Raw genomic sequence first — 21,440 nt, 5'->3', positions numbered from 1 at the left:
TTCCCTAGCTTCCATGCAACAATTCCCTGTTCACTGCAAGTTATGAGCATCAGTAATGCTTAATATTTTTCTTTACAGTTATACAAGTGAACTTCACCTTACCCGATTAAAAGGAACAGAAGGAGGCATTTACACATTTTTCGTGTCCAATTCTGATGCCAGCTCCTCTGTAACATTTAATGTCTATGTGAAAAGTAAGTAAAGTGAACAGTCTGAAATATTTCATTATCACAGTCGTATTTTATACAACATAATGTATGGACAAGATGTCACAGTGTGGTTCAGCATATGAGAGGGTTTCTGAAGTCAAGTACATGCTGGAAAACTATTGAAATGTCAAGATATAAAAGTGCATAGTACTTACACAAATCCACCTACTACCCAGCGTGACCTTACCTTCTAGCGAGTGTATTCCAGAGCTTACTGGAGAACAGCTAGATAGTTTATACAGGCCAAAAAACATGTGTGCACCTGGAAACATGATCTCGAAAATAAGCACGTGTCATAAACCTTTGATAATTTAAGGTGGAGCAGGATATACAGGAATTATAATTTGCATTTTTGGCAACCAAGTTAAGCTATTGAATGTATTTAATGTGTTTGAGTTGGACGCATAATTTGAAAGCTTGTAAAGGGATTTATTCACTTGTGCCCCTTGGCATCTAAATACTTCTGTATAATTATATATAACTCTCCATTGTTTTAAAGAAATGTGCATAGCTTTACAAATGCATGTGCTGTCATCTTTGGGACACGCTTGTTAAAAAAGTGTCGGTGTCAGTTGCAAACAGTGTTCTTCAAGACAAAAGCTAAACTTTGAAATGAATCCAATGAAACCTTCAGGAAACTCTGTCCTTCTTAGCAGAGCCATCCTTTTAGAGAATTTAATGCTGCCAGCAAACAAATATTGGCAGACGCTAAAGGCCAGGCTTAAGCAAAATTAAGCCAGGGGGGACTACAGGCAGACTGGAGAAACTAAGGCAAGGTAGACAATGATGCCTTCAAGCCCAGCAGGAGGAACTGTATAGAAAATGAGCGCATGTGCTGCAAATACAGTTCTGTGTTGCTGCTGTGCTTCAGCAGCAATGTGTCCTTCTCTGGGCATAGGCTAATGCAGAGGGCTGTTGACACTTCCACAGATGCACAAAATCCTAGATATTAATTTCTGAATTCTTCTCATTTATCACTGAAAGTCAATATTTGTAGCATCACTATTAGCAGTGCCATATTTTGGGTCTAGAAATATCACTTGGACTCCTTTCAGAACCCAGCATTTCTTCCTTCATCTGTGGATGTTGTCACTTGTATTCGTATGCCTTTTCCGTATGACTGTGGTTTACAGTCACGACGGGTAATTCTGCTATTTTACAGATAAGTGGAGCAAATTTTTGAGTCAAAAGTTTAATTTTTGGGAAGCAATGGGAGAAATTGCAGGTTACCCATGGCGCCCTCAGTTCAGATGATGCTGGCTGGTGTTTTCTAACTTGGAGCATCATATGTGTGCTTGGAGCAAGGGGCTGTTCGTGAGCCTCCCAGCTCTGCCAGGCTCTGCAGTTTTGTCATCACCAGGTGTCAGTTCTCAGTGCAGAGCTTTCTGTTGTTGCTTTTGAGAATCTGCTACTTGATAAAAGCTGAAAACCCCTGTGGGTCGTGGTTAGGAAACCAGAATAAGAAGAGCATGGTGAAGCAGTATGGCCAAGGTAGGAGGGGGCATGGATGGCTTAGTTCTTCAGAATGGCTTGTCTGTGCAACCAGCAGCATTCAAGTCTTCTTCCCTCTTGCTTCAACTATGGGTCTTATAAGTAGTAAGATCAGTCTAGGGATGCAGTGAGGACTTTTAAGCTGTCTCAGTAGAGCCCAGGTTACCATGCACAGCAGCCGTGGGTGGACTGCAGACGTTGCTGAAGCAGATGGATTTGACACACTTGATTCAAAAAAAGTTTCTTGTGGCACTTTAACTAAGCTCCTGCAAATATTTTTTTTTCATTTTGAAAAGAGTTGAAATCAATTGATCCTTCTAGGGGTTTATTTTTAAGAAAAATAACCTGTTTTCAGTGGCTTGTAAAATGCTCATCGTTTAGGTATGAAACACAAACTGAATGACAACATACCATATTATTTGACATAGCAGAGTAAGGAGAGGGAGGAGGAGGAGGTGTCAAAGGAGAGTCATGTGTGAGTGGGTCAGATCCTGAACTAATGGTGCGTGCTGACCTTGCATTATTGTCAGCAGGGATTTCACATAAATTGCTGAGATGTAGCTCGTGATGTTTACACGTGTGGCTCGAGTGAGTAATCAGCAGAAAGTAATCAAACAGGTAAAACAGGATTCATAATCAGGAGAATGTCTTCACGTAAACAAAAATCGATGCTGAAGCATTTGCTGAAAGGTGTGAAAAAACCTGTGCAGAAATACTTGCCTTGGATTTAAACACATTTAGTAATTGCAAATGCTAATCTGAAACAATATGAATTGCTTAAAAAAATAATGTAGTCAGTCATAGCAAATGTGACATAAAGTAAGGAAGGAAGGAGCTATGAAATTAAGACCCAAAAAGAAAATTACAGCTTGACAAGCAGCATACTCAACTGAGTTACAATTAAGAATTTGTAGAAATCTCCAGAGTGGCAAGGTACGGTACCTCTAGCAATTAGTGGAGGAATCTTCCAACTGGTGTCTGAGATTAGTGCAGAATAAAATCTGTGCTTAATTATAGTCAACAAAATATTACCTATGCAATTGGGGCTCATGCTGCAAAGAGAAAACTGGTCACTGTGTTATAGATGAAGCTCGGTGGTTTTCCTGTCATTGGAATAGGCAGTGAACAAACAAGAATTCACTGTGCTATTATAAAAAGATTCATTCTGATCCAGAAAATGTGGCTCTAGGAGGAAAGCCCTCTCTCTTTGACTGTGATGACAGACAATACCTATTAAGTGTTACTTTTTAGACATTTACTTTGTTAATGATGAAGAAAAGGAAATCTGTAATAGAAAGCAATTAAGTGCACAATGTTATTTTACAGAGCATTGAGATGAAATAGGAGTAACCTCCTATTAAATAGGATAAACCATCTTCACTATGTTCAAAATCAATATTAATGAAAGCTGAAAAGAAGTTAATAAATTTAGTGAAATTAGAAGTTTAAGACGCCTAATGACTGACTATGGAAGGCAACATGCATATATGCCAAGCAATGTAATGAAACATTAAATATTTAAAGGGTTCAAGCCAAAACACTAAGCAAGATCTAGTCATTAAGAGCCTGTCTGATACCAGGGGTGATTAGGCAGTGAAAGTCATAAAATCTAGCACATTAAAATCTCTTTTAAAGGAGATACTTGGCAGCAGCTTGGCATCTGTTTGCCAAAGCCAGTCCATCTTTGCTTCCACGTCCCCTGGAGCACCAACGCTGGTGGATGAGGAAAAAGCTCCAGCTCCCAGAAAGGGGTGGAGGTGCTGGGGCACACAGCTGGGGTGACAGTGGTGGCAGCCACCTCTGTCCCCTTGGGTCCGGAGCTATGGGGGGCTCTATGGTGCCACAAGTGAAACACACCCTTTAATTTCTCTGAGCCAGGAAGGCTTGGGAGTGCTCTGTGCTGGTGGAGAGAGGCTGATCATGCCCGTCGCCACATCGAAGCGCTTCACCAGGGATGTCACAGCTATTCCGAGGCTGCTGCGTCCAGTGGCACCAGGGCTGCACCACTCTGCCCGGGCTGCTGGAGGCCTTAACCCTTCGTGGCCTCTCATCTCCCTCTGCTGCTGCAGGAGGAGTCCACGTGGACATGCTTGTATTGCACTAGGTTTTTATAATGGAAAAAGCCTGTCTGATGGGGCATTTTCATTTCCCTCACTCAAAGTGTTAGATGCAGCCCAAATCTGGCACAATATTTTTTGAGAGGCATTAATGTTCATTTTCCTCTTGTATTTGACTTTTCACCTCATTTCTTGAATTATACATTCTGTTGTAATGTTGCCTAGAACATAGCATAGCCTAAACAAATTGCTTGCACATGGGTAGTAGATTAGCTATTTAAAATTTCACAATCCAACCATTTTGACAGGAGTTTTGGAAATGTGGATTACGTGTATTCCATGAGCACTGAAATGGATGAACGAGATGCTCTGCACTCTCAAAAAGTTCCTCACCAAATGAGTAATGCTGAAAATCCGTCTCAACATTTGCAACAATGTTTAGTCCTTGGTGGTTTGCATAAAACACAACATGTGGCTTTAGGAGTGAAAGAACATTTGGTTCCTGTAACATGAGTCATGAGGAGATGCTATGTGATTGAGAATATACGTGTGCTTTGTTGCCTCTAATTTAATCAGCAAGTAGAATATTCATTAAATCTAACACCGTACAGTCTTTGACATGAATTTTGTGTGAAATAAATTGGATTTTTCCCACTGTAGTCTATATATTTTCACAACTTTCTAGAGTATTAGAAGTTCATCTTACATTTCTGTAAGGTTGTATTAACCAATAATGGAGTCCTAACTTGTACCTGTCAGGTGAGCAGCTTCACTGCAATATAGTTGGTTTTTTTCTGTTAACTTTTTTGGGGATGATTTTGCAAGGAAGCTAAGGTAGTTGTGGGAAGTAAGGCCTCTAATTCAAATTTCTTGCTAGTATTTGCCAGAACTGTGTTGGCAGTGCCCTTGGCTGAAGCCAATGACATTTGACTAACGACTGTAAAGTCCATCCGCTCGCTCTGGTTTCCTGCCATACTCGAATCGGCAGCCCCTGAACTGTGCGCAGGACCAGCTCCGGTGCAGGATGTGGCAGGAGGCATCGTCTGGCCAGACTGTTTTCTAGACTATCAAAGCAATCACAAATTATTGTTTAGAAAGCTGATATGTTCAGCAAAATGTTGGCTTCCTCTGTGTGCAATGTTTCAGAGAGTTAGGCAGTAGGGCGTTTCGGTAGCGGTATCTTAGAGGGATGTATGTCCTCTGTGGGGACTCTGTCTGCACCAGTTGCCTTGCACTGTAGTTCCTTTTCTGGCTGCAGTGGTAATACACAGGGCAGATGTAAGGGAGATGTGGTTTGACAGATTTAGTACGCTTATAACTGTGAAGAAACTGCCCTTTGTACAGGCGGGTAAAGTCATGCTGTGCAGGAATGGGAACTGCACTGTTGTTCCAAGCGCACACTTCTTTGGGCTGTTTAAGCTCTAGGCTCTGCTGGTTTAGGATCATCAAACCAAATACTCAGTGGAGGTAAGGGATTCTTCTGAAATCCAGCCCCAAGCATTCAGTGTAAGAATTGATGTTTTCACAGGTGGTCAGTGCTTGCAGGACACCAAGTCAGAACTGGACACGCTTGAACATGCAGAGCTCTGTTCACCTCAGTAACCCCACAGACAATGATACAAACAAGTTGCCAAAGTGAAGAGCAAATGGCAATGCAAATTCTGCGTTCTCCTGATGTATGACTCTCATTTTTGTTTATTGCAGCAAAACCGGAGATTCTCACTCTGGATATACTTAGCAATGGTATTCTCCAGTGCGTTGCAGCTGGATTCCCAGCCCCTACCATATACTGGTATTTTTGCCCGGGAACTGAGCAGAGGTGAGTTTAGTAAACCGGAGTCTCCAAAGGTTATTCTAGATGTGACACAACCAATTTATAATGAAAAATAAAGAACATAAAATGACTCGGTAACAGTTATGTTCAAAGATTGCATCACTGTTTTCATCATTTTCGACATTGCATTATTTGCAGTGGTTTAGGGGGAAGGCAGGGGTACATTTCATTATTCCTCTTTGCATTCCATCCTTGATAAGGGAATAACCTTAATTTTCTGCTGCAGAAAAGTAACAGTCAAACTTTCCCTCTGCTGCAGGCTAGCTAAGGTTTCTATCAGTTTGGCCCAAATGACACACATTCTGTACGCAATTTCATAGAATGACAATCACAGAATCACTTGTGAATATGGCTGTTATCTTTCGTTTTATTGTGTAATGCTAAAATTTTTCAAGACATAAAGTAATTAGATTTCTATTCACATGAAGCATATGACAAGTAAACAAGTCCAGAGTTATTATGAATAAAAGCTTGTGTCTAGTTACCATGTTTCTAAAAGGATTGTAAAGTTTCACTGTGAAATGAGAGATGACCTCATTAATGTTCATAAATACGTAAAGGGTGAGTGCCACGAGGATGGAGCCAGGCTCTTCTCAGTGACAACCAATGATAGGATAAGGGGCAATGGGTACAGACTGGAACACAGGAGGTTCCACTTAAATATGAGAAGAAACTTCTTCTCAGTGAGGGTGACAGAACACTGGAACAGGCTGCCCAGGGAGGCTGTGGAGTCTCCTTCTCTGGAGACATTCAAAACCCGCCTGGACACCTTCCTGTGTAACCTCACCTAGGTGTTCCTGCTCCGGCAGGGGGATTGGACTAGATGATCTTTCGAGGTCCCTTCCAATCCCTGACATTCTGTGATTCTGTGAAGTGGGCATCTGTGAAGTGTGTTTTAAGGTTTTGGTTGACTTCCACCATGGTTGTACATCTCATACTAGCACGTCATGAGTCTCACCTGTATAATTTGTTTTATGCCTAAAATAATTGTTATTTCCCTAATTTTTTTAAATAGTACTTTTTAAAATTTTAACTGTGTGTTCATGTAGTAAATATGTGACATACGAAGAAGAGGCAGCATCTCGAGGGAACAGAACTGGCTGTTTTCTGGCTACATATAAGCTTCATGGTGTTGTACGTACATCACGGAATTTTTCTGTGTTGTAGTACAACGGTGCTTGGGCAAAGTTTTCAAGAGTAGGTTATAGACCACAGCTGCTCGAAGCTAAAGTTGGAGGTGCACGTTGAACAGTACAAAGCCCACAGAGGACTTACAGACCTGTACGTATCTCTAGCCAAAAGCGAATGCCAAGACCTCATGGTGTCCATTTGGGTCAGTCTTGATGTTTTTATCCACTTCACTCACTACATACAAGACAATGAGACATCATGAGTAGGCTAAGTATCGAGGATAAGATCTTCAACTGAATTCCTCTGTAAAGCAGTGTTGTTTAGTTATCTGGTGGTCTGGCAGTGGCTGTCTGCCTCTACAGCAGGACCTGTCATCTATTCCAAGTAGCGTTTCACGGCACGTAACTGTCAGTATTGTTTCTCCCAGGTGTTTTGATTCACCGACAATATCCCCCATGGATGTCAAAGTCAGTTATGCAAACTCGTCAGTGCCGTCATTTGAACGAATCCTGGTGGAAAGCACCATTAACGCCAGCATGTTCAGGAGCACCGGCACTGTGTGCTGCGAGGCCTCCAGCAATGGGGACAGGAGCTCTGCTTTCTTCAACTTTGCTATTAAAGGTAACAGCTGGAGCGAATGAGATGATAAAACGTGGGTGCCGTTCAGCTCTTCCCTTCACAAGGGGACTCATATTTTAAGCGTGTTACCTTCGCCATAAGAAAGTTTATGTGATTGAGCGTACGATAACGTATTATACTGCGTGTTCTGCCTGTCAAAGCATCGCTTTAATTTTTCAATGGGTGCTGCAATATAATCTTTTTTACAGCTCCTGATCTGAAAGACAGTAGTTAGCTGGTTTTCTTCTGTCTCTGCAGCACAGGGGCAAAACACCTACAGCATTACACTGGCTTTCCTTCTTTCTCTCCCTGTTTCTTTTCCTGTCTTTGTCTGTTTTGACTATTTAGGCCATCTTTTTTTGAGGAAAAACGGCATTTTTAAATGTTTTTACAGTATCTCAGGAAAATGCAGTCCTGAACTTGACTGGAGCCTGAGGGACCTGGTGTTATAAAAGAAGTAACAACAATATACTGCAAAAGGGCTTGTGAGTTTTGTAGCAGTATTTGTGAGGGAAAAAAAGCTCTAGAACATAGATGACTCGAAATGTGTTTGTACATTTGTGCTCTTCTTTGCAAAATCAAATGTTCTGCTGCTTCTTTTTTTCTGTGTTACACCCAGCTATAACATATAAACAAATAAGCCAGATTTGGGGCAGATGGGTTTTACTGGAATGGTATTCCTTCGCTACTCGGCGCAATCTCTACTTGTAAAGGCTGTGCTGTAGAGATCATACTGGAGTTGCGGGGTGGAAAAGAGAAGAAATTGGGACTTCAGAAAAAAGCTTCTTTCTTTAACGTAACTTGACTGAGAATTATCTCAAATTCATTAATTCAATTCAAATTATCTCAAAATTAATGCAAACCTCGTGCATTAATTCTTCTTGGTGTCACACCTCCTGAACTGATGAAGCTGAGACTCCTGAGGCAACAAATTGGATGGTTACTGTACCAACTCTGTCCCGCACAGCTCATTTGGAATCACCCCTTCTGATGTACCTGAAGCACATCTGGGAAAATCAAAACCCCAAACCGTGTTTGACAAGGAAGGACAAAGAAAAGATTTTCACCTGAATCTTTTTAATACAGTCTTTCTTGTTCAATATTTAAGCAGAATTTTCTCTGTTTCTTTCCAGAACAAATCCGTACCCATACCCTCTTCACCCCTTTACTAATCGCGTTTGGAGTCGCTGCAGGACTGATGTGCATCATAGTCATGATCCTGGTGTACATATATTTGCAGGTAAAATCAGAAGCCCCTCTGCCTGAGTTATGAAAGTGTGTGAGTTGCCTGTGGAGGTTTTGGTAGTGACAGCCGTTCTCTTTCCCTTCCAGAAACCCAAATACGAAGTTCAGTGGAAAGTTGTTGAAGAAATAAATGGAAACAACTATGTTTACATAGACCCAACGCAACTTCCTTATGATCACAAATGGGAATTTCCTAGAAACCGGTTGAGTTTTGGTTAGTTTAGATTTATTTAACTTCATCTGCAAGGTGAAACCTTCAGGTCTCATATGAGACTTTGCTCAAACACAGCAAGATTTTGTCAAAAAGTCATGCGATAATGCAAATAGTGGTAATTGCTCATATGTACCTTGGGACAAAAAGCAAGCTGGTGTATCTAGAATAGCTTCCTTGATATCATAAAATGAATTGTTGAAGCATTCAGGAAGAAGTACTTCAAGTCATTACAGAATACTTTGTTTTGCTTTATTAGGTAAAACCCTTGGTGCTGGAGCTTTTGGAAAAGTTGTTGAAGCCACTGCTTATGGCCTATTTAAATCTGATGCTGCTATGACAGTAGCAGTAAAGATGTTGAAACGTAAGTTGCTGTAATATATTGTACAATTTTTTCTCACTTCCTTCTGGTTGATGTGCTACCTACTGAACATCGTGCTTTGCCTTGCAGCAAGTGCCCATTTAACAGAAAGAGAAGCCTTGATGTCAGAGCTTAAAGTGCTGAGTTACCTTGGAAACCACATTAATATCGTGAATCTACTTGGAGCTTGCACTATTGGAGGTGGGATTATCAACAGATTATTGATTGTTTGTGTTCCTTTTTAGTGCGAGAAGGAGGAACCTTGTGAAGAAGAATCCAGTGCTGCTAAGCGTAGAAATCCTAAAGACGTTTCTTGCTTAGGCAGGTTGCAGATCATCATGACTATCACCGGTGAATTACTGAATCTAGATTTTAGGCTCATCCTAATAGTAGTTATGAGACCACTGTAGCTGCAGCTAAAAAGGAAAGTTGGTGTTATTCTCTTTCATGTGAGCCATTGTGCACTTTCTTGTTGAGACACGACAAAATGTACGGCATAAGTTTTTTCCTCAACTACACTTACTCACAAATTGTTGGTATCCAAGGTGAAGTCAACAAGCCTGTCTTGTGTAGTCTTCCAGCCTTCTGTTTAAGCTGTAAATGTATCTGTTAAGGCACCACTGAAGTTACAAATGCTAAACAGCAGAAAGTTGAGAAAAAGAATTTGCCAAATAAACTATTGCACAGCCCAAATGTTTCACATTTAATATTAACTTAATGAGTTTGTTTTCATACGTAGTAAAAGCTACAAAACAGCTGAATCATCAATATAGAGTGATACAGTCCTGTATTTGTAATTTATGTGCATTTTAACAAATATTTGCTTTTTGAATTTTCGCTTCATTTCTCAAAAAAAGGAGCTTGTAAAAATTCATAGTTTTAGATGGAGGCAATAAATTTCTCACTTTCACATTTAATGATTTAAAAATAGGATGAAGCATTTTTGTTTAAGCAGTCAACAAAGCAGACTCACTGGTCTGAGTGCATATCTGTCTCAGCTGAAAAAATGTGGTGTCTGTAAGAAAATTCTGCCACAAACACTACCTTTGCTATTACAAAAGCTAAAATTTTTAACTGCAAAATAATGAAATAAACTAGTGAGTGAGGTTAGGGAATGATGGTACAGAATAACCTTACAGATGAAATAATATGCAGCGCAATTACATATTCAAGGGCTGTAGCTGGAGTCGTTCACTCAGAAAACATATATTTGATCTGTAAACATCCATGCTGGAGATGACTTGATTCTCCTTTCCGATTTCATTTTAATATTCTAAAACCTCGTGCAATGTGGTTTTGTATCGCAGCAGGCTGTTCTGTTTGAATGATTTTTCCTATTATACTGCAGAATATAACACTACATCATTTCCAAAACATTACTGAAGGAGTGTGAAGCTCTACTGTAAACAGAAGTGAATCAAAAGGATTAATGTTTGAAGCTTGAATTACTCTAACATTTGGAACAAATAACTTCCTTCAGGAAGTGAGCAAAATCAAACAGATGTGTCTGGCCAGAAACATTATCACATGAAGAAAGAGAAAAAGACTTATTTGTTTAATTTTCATACAATGCAATGCTATTGAGGTGGGGGGGCTGGAAATTAATTGGGAGCAGCACAGCTTTAGCTGGACAATAGTTGCTGATCTGTGAAAGAAAAGATGCTGGGTTACTTTTCTATAACTTTTCAAGTCTAGACAGTGCTAGGCAGTGTTATTTTTAATAGCTGGCCTGTGTGCTTGGCTGAATGCTGTCTTTATGGTAAGGTTTTCTCCTGTGAAAACAATACTCACTGGCTTTCTAAACCTCATGTACATCTACAGGTCCCACTCTGGTAATTACAGAATATTGCTGCTATGGTGATCTTTTAAATTTTCTGAGACGTAAACGAGATTCATTTATTTGTCCAAAACATGAAGAACACGCAGAAACAGCAGTTTACGAGAACCTTGTGCATCAGGCAGAGCATGCGGCGTAAGTATGACATGCTGAAATGTATTTGTGGTTTTAGAAGATTGGGAAGGAGGAGATATCAAAGTTTATTAGGAATAAGAAATGTGAAGAATCCTTTCATGCAGCAGGCTTTGAAGGTTCTTTGCTGTGAAAGGAAACAATTTAATTAAAGACACAATTTGTACAGTGAGTGGTTTATTCTAACAGAGAGCAATTGATTGTATACACTCACTGTTTTACTTCTTTATCAAATTTCCTGTAGTTATTTCATGCAACTCCTTGGCTCTAGTCTATGTACGTATTTGTGTTTATCGTTCCTGTTAAACATTGGCAGTGCTCATTTAGCCGCTTGAATGACAATTCCCCCAGTGTTGCAATGTTAATACTCTGAGCTCTCTTAAGTTCCTGCCTTCAGAAATGACTTCTTGCTGCAGACCAGCACCTTACAGTATCAGAGGCAAGCTGCCACCAATGGTTTGCTAGATTTTGTGGTGACACGACCCATGTCACGACTCTGAGATTGCTCTTGTACTTTTTTTTAGTTACTTCATCTGTATATTTTTAACCGCTCTGTTTTAGATACAAGCCCAGAGCTCTTTCCAAGTACATTTCCAAGCAGATGTCCTACTCACTCCTTCCTTTTGCAAAGTGAGGGAAACATAACTTACCAAAACCTAGGGGCTGTAACAATACCTGCCCATTTTTATTTTTAGTCTGTTTATTGCCCCAGAGGGCCCATTACTTTGTGTTGGCAAACACCAAAGAGCGAAGCAGACCCTTAGGAGGTGGTAAAGTCCTTTGTTCCATCAAGACGTAGTACTGGTGAAGCTGTTTGGCAATATATGGTTATCTGGTGATGCCCAGGGAGGTCGGGACCACCAAGGTGATGAGCACTAATCTGTGATTTGCCATTGGAGGTGTGCCCTCTTTTCAGTGCCGGAATCTTGCTGCTGGAGCACATTTTGTAAATTGAGGTATTAACAGCGGAGTATTTACCAAATTCTCATATTAGTATTTACTGTAAGGTTGCAGCTGCTAAATGTGTCAGATGTCTTTGTGGTGGTGACTGAAGCTATTGGTGATCTCATTGCTACTTTCCATGTTAGCTCTGTGGCTGCGTTTATTGTTCATAAACTAAACAGATATTTCAGACTAAGGAAGGGCTGTGTATATGAGTTCTAACGGCGATGAAGTGAAAAACACCAAAGTACACCCACCGTTCCTAAAGGTGCCTGACCGTATATTTATAAACCATATAGTATGAAAATCTGTACATTTGAATTATATATAGCAATAAGAAAACTTAAAAAATGTAGCAGATGGCTGTCCCAAGCCTCGGCTGATTCTTTGAAATATGTACAAATCCCCTTTAGAACTTGGGAATCTCTGAATTCAACATTTTTTTACCATTTGTCTTCTGCGTTTCATTTGCCACTTGAGTTGCTGAAATATTCTGGTAGAAGTTGGCCTAAGCAGAAGAAGGAAGCACCAGCAGATCCTGTGAAACACCTGGATGTTAATTTATAGAGAGTGAAGTCTGTATAAACAGTATACGTATAAAGGTTTTGCTTGCTCACCTGAGCAAACTCCAAACTTTGTGATGTATCATTAGCTGTACTGACAAACTTCTCTTTCTGTATAGGCCTTTCCTCATCTTTTTTACACACCTATAAGTTTTCAATCTACTGATAATTTGTAAAGCATTACGTTCAGAAGGTTGGCATAACTTGGGCTCTTTCTTTGGATGGCTTTTGAGACCTTTTTCACTAAACTATATTTCATTTCATCTGCTCTCTCTACAGTGATGTTGCCAATGAGTACATGGACATGAAACCAGGAGTGTCATATGCAGTCCCACCAAAAGCTGATAAAAAACGACCAGCAAAGTCTGGTGAGTGCAATGACAAGGAATTCTGTTTGCTGGTGGAAGTGCAGAGAGAGGGGCTTCCTGGATTTTTTCAGTTTTATCATACTTTTTTCTCATGGGTGGGGACAATTAAAACTCATTAGTTGATATGAGAAGGCTTGACAAAGAACAATATGCTATATTAAGCTGTCTTGTATTTCTCCACACTTAAGTGGAGTATCAGGATTAATTTTTGCTTTTTGGCAATGGGCTGTTTATGTGACCCCAGTCTGGTACTTATTCAGATCACTGTTCTGTTTAGCATTAAGACAACTCTGTTTCTAAATGAATACACTTTCTCCACTTTAAAGCTGTTGTCTATATTGCATAGGATCCTACACTGATCAGGATGTTACCCTTTCTATGTTGGAAGATGATGAACTTGCTCTAGATGTTGAAGATCTACTAAGCTTTTCTTACCAGGTGGCAAAGGGCATGAGCTTCCTTGCCTCCAAAAATGTAAGTTAAGAATTTTTCAGAGCTGGAAAGGATCAGATTTCTGATTTCCTTTAGCATCACTTTCAGTGTTTTAATGTGATCCCCATCTTTAAATGTTGAATATTTTTGTCTTCTTTTCAACAAGCACTGCAAACTCATATGCACCTTCTTGTACCTGAAGCATTGGCTAGTGTTGGAGTTCTGTACTGTGCTCTTTGGCCAAAAGTGGTGTTGTATATCCCATAAAACAGGATACAGGGTGTACAGTAGTCAAGGTGAAGCAGTGCTGTCGCCTGTCTACAGTTCAGCATGGTAGAATCAGTGGCCTTGCTCATGAGCAGAAACTAGTCACAGAACAGTCAGGAGAAGAGACAGAGGAGAGGAACTGCAGCAAAGTATGTTTGTGGCACCCCGAGGCTCCACTGGTGAATGATGTCATGTGTTGGGAGACGGCAGGTGCAGCTGCCTCTCTTGGGTGGTGCTTCTTACAGGTTTGATCTTCAGCCCTTCTTTTGTTTCCTGGAGCATCCAAATAGTTTCATGAGAGCTCCTGATGGCTTTGAAGGCACCAAAACTCATAGGAACCCTGAGGAGTTATTTCTTCAGGCTTCTCTGGCATATAGGAATTAAGAGGAATTCATGAAAGGATCACAGAATTGAGTTGCACTACACTAACACATAACTGTGCTTGGTCCTCTTTGGTCATAGTGTACATACACGCTCTTAACTGTAACTAGTAAAGGCAGAGTAGTGTGGGCTGATGAATAAGATGCTTCTCCACACAGACCAGCAGTGCAGAAGACCAAGCTGCTCTTCTGTAACTTCTGTGTCAAGGCTCAGAGGCATAAAAGTGCCTCTATGCAGGAGTTGGGATAGGAACCTCTCCTGGGGGGATAATTCCCGTATTAAGCACATGGTGCCTTAATCACAAGACAGGGCTTCCTCGAATGGACAAAGTCTTTAATTCACTGCAAACTGTACTGCTTCTGAAGGAGCAAGGCAAAGACATGCTGGATGCTTGGCCATTCCTTTACTGCTTCAGTGCAGTTATGCTGTCAGCTTTACGTAGGCAAACTGAAGAATATGTTGGACTGGGAGGTGAATGAGAGTCCCCTGAGACAGTAATTGTCGTTAAAAATAGTTCCTAGTGTAAGCATGCAAAAGGGACAGAGATGAAGTTGCTTATGCAACCTGCAGTTATTTTCTGAGTTTGGTTTGCATAACTCTTGATATTTTAAGTCTTTTTTTCATAAGAAATTCCTAAAGTTTTGTATTTCAAGGAAAAAAGCAAAAATTGAACCACCTTCAGATATTTTTAGGCAGCTGTGGCCTGCATACTGCATACTATCAGTAAAGCAGGAGCTTAACACTCTCCTTTCCAGATGGAAAAAAAGATTATTTTGTTAGAAAACTACCTCTGTTCTATAACAAAGGCACATGGCCTCAACAGTTGCATGCAAAGAAATGCGACTGCTGGGAAACTCAGACACCCATCTGTAGCTGCAGTTACAAACACATGCACACTTCTCCAGTGAAAACTGGGATATAAGCTGTCTGGGTCATTGAACATGTGACTGTTCATTGGAAGATACTGGCATGTGAAAATTCCCAGTATTTTCAAATCCTTAGGTCTGCTTATAAAGCTCTCCTAGGTACTTAATAACTCAGGTCTTCCAGAGGAGTATTTCTGAAATGGGATTCAGTTTCCAGACTTGTATGCTTTGAGGTTTTACCATATTTTTCACTATTTTCAGCTTTTCAGCACTTTTTCTTTAACCACAATAGTTATTTAATAGAAGACTGGAATTATTCTAGAAACAAGCGACATTTCCCGCTTATTTTTCCTGTGTTAGGAAACAAGCCAGTGATTTTTTTGATAAAAAGTCAGAGAAAAAGTACATTAAACTTCAGCTTCAAACATGAAACACTAGAAAATTCAATGTGACTGCGAGTGGTCTTTTATAAAATAAATGCAAAGACAACCTTAACCATGTGGATCAATGTCATGACAGTAGAGATACTACACCAGAATGTTTAATCATCTGAGTAAGCTCATTAACACATGGCTTCATTATGACTTTCAGCTTGCCTTAAAATGCATAATCCACTAAGTTATATAGCTAAGTAAACATGTAACCAAGCAACAGCCTGTTAAGGATATTATAAAATAGCTTTGTTTGTTTGGTTGTTGTTTAGTGCATTCATAGGGATCTGGCTGCAAGAAATATTCTTCTAACTCATGGTCGAATAACAAAAATCTGTGACTTTGGCCTGGCAAGAGATATAAGGAATGACTCAAATTATGTGGTCAAAGGAAACGTAAGTATATATGATACTTTATCCACCTGTTTTGAGTTACAGGAATTCCTGTTGTCTTGACTTGTAAAGTCTTTCTTAAGTGGAAATCTAGATTTCCCAGTTCTGATATAATACATATCCATACTGGTCAGGAATGTTAGGAGAGGCAATTCCTAACATAGATGCATGTGCTGACAGACCCCTTGGTATATACATGTTGTTATACTGGAAAAAAAGTGCTGGTGTCTAAATGTATGTTGTACTGGATGAGATTTTTTTGCTGTACCAATATAATGCCCAGTCTTTCTGTTATGTCTGAATATACTAAAAGCTACGGCTCTGTGAGTAATTGCAAGTTTTGCCATTGGAATATTCTGGTAGCCTAATCCTGAATATAATTATTTTGAAACTTTTTCTCTGGGAATTGCTATATTTGCCCATTACTGAAATAGTTTATTTTTAAAATATCTAAATAATCAGGGGTTTGCATCACGTTCTTTGCTATAAAGCATCACCTGGACAAAAGAAACTGAATTCTGAAGTGTAAATTTATTGATTATGGCATAGTGGGAGCCAGAAAAGCCTTGGTTTTATCTGATGCCATATACGGATTTTAACTTCGTGTGTGTAACATGCAACTTTAACTTGCATCTGTAATTAAAACCCTGTAACAAGGCTGGAACAAGACAGTGTATTTTGATGAGAAACTTTAAAACCTCCCATGTAGAAGAGTACACTGGTGTGTACTAGGCCTCTCCAGAGGTACAAAAACACTTCGAAGTGATGCAGATTACCTTGGCAGTACTCGAAGTGCCCTTGAAAGTTCTAGTGCAGTAAAAGGAGCCCTACTACAAAAGAAAATCGAGTCTGTCTGTGATTAGGTTTGACAGATGTGTTATGAAGTGTAGGTATTTTGCTTCTCAAACCGATTTGCAGTGCCTGGATTAATGTTGTAAGTCTGCATCAGATACATGCAGCCATCCACTGCCTTCTGAGTACGCAGGTTTTCACTGGTACCATTTTTCAAAGGAGAGAAGATCCAGGTTTGCCAAGGCAGCCCTCCTCCCCAGCCCCACTGGGTGCTCCAGCAGCTGGTCATTAGTGAGGGACATGACAACACACAAGCTGAAGGTTGTCCACCTAGGCAATCCAACACCTGAGCATGTCTCACCACAGTGGTTTGCCATGCTCGGTTAACCCGTCAGTCCATGGCACCTCAGGTATCTGAGATATCTCTGCTGCTTTGCTGTCACACGGTGGTCCCTCATGTTCCAGATACCTACAGCATTCCCTATTTCAGGCTACAGGAGAGATGGGTTTATTTGTTGTCTTCAAAACCAATGTTGGTACCAGCCACCAAGTGCCTAGAAGTTGAGGTTAGGCAACAACAGGAGGAGAAATGATTCAGGAATGGCTGTCCTGGCAAAATATTGAGTGGCCTTTGGTGTAAGAAAGCTGCTTTCAGGGTCAGGTCAGGAGCTGCTTGATCAGTCAAGGTTCCTGGGAGTGGGAAGTGCAGGCCAGCAGCTTAGGAGGGAAGTGGGCAGTAAGTAATTACATTTTACATGTCTAGGATACCCTTTAAGTTTCCTGAGTTGCCTGAGAACAGGATTTTATGTAGCCTGGAAGGGTCATAGGAGGATAGGCTGCAGCTGCCTGGGGAGAGAGGAAGCAGCGGCTGCAGGAGGCGTCTGGTTGCATCTGGCCTGATGTTAAAGGAGATGAGGAGCGCTGGGGCATCACTGGCTGTGGACGCTGCTGGGAGGCAGCGCTGCTGACAGCAGCTGGAGGCTCAGCCAAGAAGAGAGTTTGCTGTCTGTGGTGTTCAGGAAATAAACAACTCGGGTTGTCTCTCTGGTCAGCCAGCCCATGGCAAATGCTGCCTTTCCTCCCCCTCATTTAAATCTTTTCCTTTCCATTTACCTCCTTTTCTGTTTCTTCTCCTTTCCTTACAAGACATCAAGGTTTTTTTTGGTTGAAATATATCTTTGGACCCATCATTGCAAGACCATTTAAAAGGAAGAGGTCTGGTTTCTCCCACAGCAGGACAAATGCAAAGGACAGAAGCCTGACCAGCTACTGTAGTCAGAGAAGGAAAGGGCAAAGCAGGGAGAGGAAGGTGGAGGCATATCCAAAGGCTTTCTGTTAGTTAGCATGCTACAAACTTATGAAAAATGTCAATATATGCTTCATTTGTGTAAATTTTCTTTTTTTTTTTTTTTTTTTCCTGGTACACTGAGAAGCTAATGCAGATGTCTTAACTGGTGATTAAAGCCTTAAAGCATCTATGTGAATCACATCTGTGTTCCTATGGTAGCCAGTCCATGGAATAAGACTTGCATGTTTGCATAAGAAACAATGCCATGGTCATATATATTATTTTGCTCTGGATTCTTGCAATCCCTTATAAGTAAGACAGAAGGAATCACACAGTATACAGAAAATAAGAGTGCAAGGAACTGCACGAGTTTGGTAGACCCACTAAAAGATAGGTCAATAACCATGCAGCACTTGAAGACTCTAAAATGCTGAGATTTCCATTTTTTGGTTGGATACTTCTATTTCTTGATATAACAAGTATTTGAAGCACGTAAGAAGTAGAAAAGGTTTATTTTATCTCATAAGTTTTCTCTCGTAAATTTTGTGTGCTGTATATCCATTGTCCTAATTTATTCCTTTTCCCCTGGAAAGGCTCGTCTTCCTGTGAAGTGGATGGCACCTGAAAGTATTTTCAATTGTGTCTACACCTTTGAGAGTGATGTCTGGTCTTACGGGATATTGCTTTGGGAGCTCTTTTCTTTAGGTAAGCTCCTTCAAGACCTGTACTTCAGGTGACTTCTGTTTCATCTTGGTTTTACCGCAGATGCAGAAATCACATTGCTCCTGTGCTCTCTCAACAGGAAGCAGCCCATATCCAGGGATGCCTGTGGACTCCAAGTTCTATAAAATGATCAAGGAAGGATACAGGATGTTCAGCCCTGAGTGTGCACCACCTGAAATGTAAGCGAGCACCCAGCACCTCTAATCACCAAACATCAGCAATGATGCAAAGGAAGAGAAGCTTCCATTATTGTGTGAAGGCTCATTGCACTGCCCTGTTGTATTCTTTTTTTAAGTTCTTTTCACTTTTTAAGTAATTCATGTTAATCTAACTAGCGGAATACATGCCTGTGTTGTTACAAGCAATGAAATGCACTCATGCCGTGTGCCATCTGATTACTTTGTCATGACATCTGCTCTGTGTCAATAAATTATTGACAGGTCACAGAACATAATTAAACATTTTTAATTCAGGTCAAGCAGTCAGTGAGATCTGTCACCAGACTCTACAGCACCTGCATTTGTGCTGTACTTCCTGACAGCAGGAGGACCGGCTACTGATCTTCTTTATGAGCCATCCCTAATTCCCTGTTTTGTAAATGGATCAGCACTTAGCAAGCTGTCAAGGAAAACTGCCCCCAGAGACTCCCATTAGTATTGAGTCCTTTGTTGTCACAAGCACAGGTGTTACCGGCACTATTTCTATTCTTAAAAGTCATTTAAAGAAGGTAAACTGCGAGACTAGGTCACACTTTCCTGTGAAATAATAATGGAGGTGAGATGAGAACTCTCAGGATTTCTTCTTCAGCAGTACTTAATTTCAGTGTCTTTGCAGGTATGACATAATGAAGAGTTGCTGGGATGCTGATCCTTTACAGAGACCCACATTTAAACAAATCGTACAGCTGATAGAGCAGCAACTTTCTGATAATGCCCCCCGGGTAAGTTATGGATCATCATATTTTTGGAGTCAAAGCAGTTTCAAGTAAGACGTTAGACTAGAGCTATGTGGAGCAAAGAGCCTGGGAGTTTCATTAATTTTCCATTATTAATTATGTAGCTTTGCACTGTAAGTTTGGGTGGTAGGAATGATGCCTGGGCTACCTGCTTCTGCTTTGTTGTGCCATTAGACAGTAACTGTCTAGGCCCATGCCTGAAACAGGTACCAGCTGACTCTGGATGGTTGATGTTTCTCATTCAAAATAGACCTGACACAACAATTTTGGTGTTATAAAATGCAGTGGTACAGCATAAATTCACCTTATCTTAAACGATGAAAAATTCTATTCCAATGGGAAAAAGCTGAGAAGTGAAGTATATTTAGCTTTTATTAGAAGAGCTTTCTGGATGAAGGGGTTGAGCTTTCAGTGCCCTTCTGCCTCTTCTCACTTGCTTCCCCTAGCTCTATTTATGTAACTTTGGAGGTATGTCATGGCAAACTATATTCACTGCTCTTTTGACCAAAGCTTTTTCTCAAGGAGTAACTGGACAAAACAGTCCAAAGAAAAAGTGGAGGCACATCAGAGACTTGGATTTTCTCCTGCAATAACATAGTGTGTTATTGGGGTTTGAAAAAGTTTAAAACCTGGTTTAAAAATAAAGCTTCCTTTTACCTTCTGGATGCCTTGTTTGGGCACTGAGTAGATGGCTTCCTGGTGGTTTGAGAAAAGAGCAAACTAAAAGCTGCTGGCATTTGATTGCATCCTGTAGTGTATTTTGGCAGGTGCAGGCATTACTAAAACAAAAGCAAGAATGCAAAGGAAATATTAGTGAGGTTTCTGGGGGAGTATGTTAATAATCTGAGCTGTGTTTTTTCAAGCTCAGTTGAAATTTGGTGTGCAGTTGGAAGCTGTGGTGTTCTTAATAACTGAGTTTGAGATCCTTGACTCTTTTTTAAAAAGAGGAGTTAAGCCCAAGACCCTTTGAATGTCTTTAGATTTGCAAAGAAACACCTGAGTTGGTCTGTGCTGTGCTGGTGTGTAGGACCCAGTGGGAAAAGGCTGGGAAAGGAGAGCTCTCCGACTGGGCGGGCAGGGAGCGTTCTGCACAGCTTTGATGCCGGTCTTTGGCTTCTGCAGGTTTATGCGAACTTTTCAAGTCCACGTTCCAGTCAAGGAAACGCTCCAGATCACTCAGTGAGGATTAACTCAGTGGGTAGCAGCGCTTCATCTACTCAGCCTCTCCTGGTACGTGAAGATGTTTGAGTGGCATCTGGAAGAAGAGGACCCCAGGTGTCTTAGCTGTTTGTATTGTGCAGGGGGTGAGAGAGGGATGACTTCAATAATTTCTCTTACTTTTACTCACTACTACCACTGTGTAGCTGAAATGTTGTTGTAATGCTGTCCTTTACCACACACTGTTACACATAAACTTAATCTGCTGAGCACGGTTACAGGCATCATTGCAATGTTAACTGAAGCTGTATATATTTTGCTGTATTGTGTGTATTTGCAGTAGAGAGCCAGATCAGAAGGAAAAAAAACCACAAAACAACCAACAAAAAAAGTCCTGAGCCAGGGCGTGGAGTGAGATGACTACAGATCAAACCAAATCTGCAGTGATTCTTGTCTGGATCTGTGCTTGGGAAGCGTACAGTCATTTTCTAGTTAATCTTGTTTTGCTGAATTTAAGAAATAAATTAATATGAAGCTAATGGCTTTGCAAACCCCTTTCCATGTCCAGCCAAGCCTGAGAAGCTTTCCCAGGCAGGCATTGTATGTTGGAGACCAGGAAGGGTGCCGGGTGTACCTGGGCAAGAGAGGTGAGGGGACTGAGACCCTTCCAAAGTTGGTCTGCACAGCAGCAAACACTCCTGGGAGCTCTGGGGTTTGACCCAGCAGAGGGGAGAAGAACGTGAATCTTCATCGTTA

General features: G+C 40.8%; 1 protein-coding gene across 1 annotated transcript in view; it reads left to right on the top strand.

The window, feature by feature from the left end:
- Positions 1 to 20,949, top strand: part of KIT (KIT proto-oncogene, receptor tyrosine kinase) — a 55,100-nt gene extending 34,151 nt beyond the window's left edge. Inside the window, exons 7-21 of the mRNA XM_065633738.1 lie at positions 79 to 194; positions 5,462 to 5,576; positions 7,150 to 7,343; positions 8,474 to 8,580; positions 8,673 to 8,799; positions 9,056 to 9,160; positions 9,248 to 9,358; positions 10,979 to 11,129; positions 12,911 to 12,999; positions 13,346 to 13,473; positions 15,649 to 15,771; positions 18,442 to 18,553; positions 18,651 to 18,750; positions 19,406 to 19,511; positions 20,649 to 20,949. Of these exons, the coding sequence (XP_065489810.1) occupies positions 79 to 194; positions 5,462 to 5,576; positions 7,150 to 7,343; positions 8,474 to 8,580; positions 8,673 to 8,799; positions 9,056 to 9,160; positions 9,248 to 9,358; positions 10,979 to 11,129; positions 12,911 to 12,999; positions 13,346 to 13,473; positions 15,649 to 15,771; positions 18,442 to 18,553; positions 18,651 to 18,750; positions 19,406 to 19,511; positions 20,649 to 20,774 (1,810 nt within the window). The 3' untranslated portion in view covers positions 20,775 to 20,949. The remainder of the gene's footprint in view (positions 1 to 78; positions 195 to 5,461; positions 5,577 to 7,149; positions 7,344 to 8,473; positions 8,581 to 8,672; positions 8,800 to 9,055; positions 9,161 to 9,247; positions 9,359 to 10,978; positions 11,130 to 12,910; positions 13,000 to 13,345; positions 13,474 to 15,648; positions 15,772 to 18,441; positions 18,554 to 18,650; positions 18,751 to 19,405; positions 19,512 to 20,648) is intronic.
- Positions 20,950 to 21,440: the final 491 nt, after the last annotated feature.

The sequence above is a fragment of the Caloenas nicobarica genome, chromosome 4 (assembly GCF_036013445.1).
Source record: "Caloenas nicobarica isolate bCalNic1 chromosome 4, bCalNic1.hap1, whole genome shotgun sequence".
Taxonomy (NCBI): Eukaryota; Metazoa; Chordata; class Aves; order Columbiformes; family Columbidae; genus Caloenas; species Caloenas nicobarica.
Note: the sequence above shows the minus strand (reverse complement) of the source record. Positions and strands in the feature narration are given on the sequence as shown.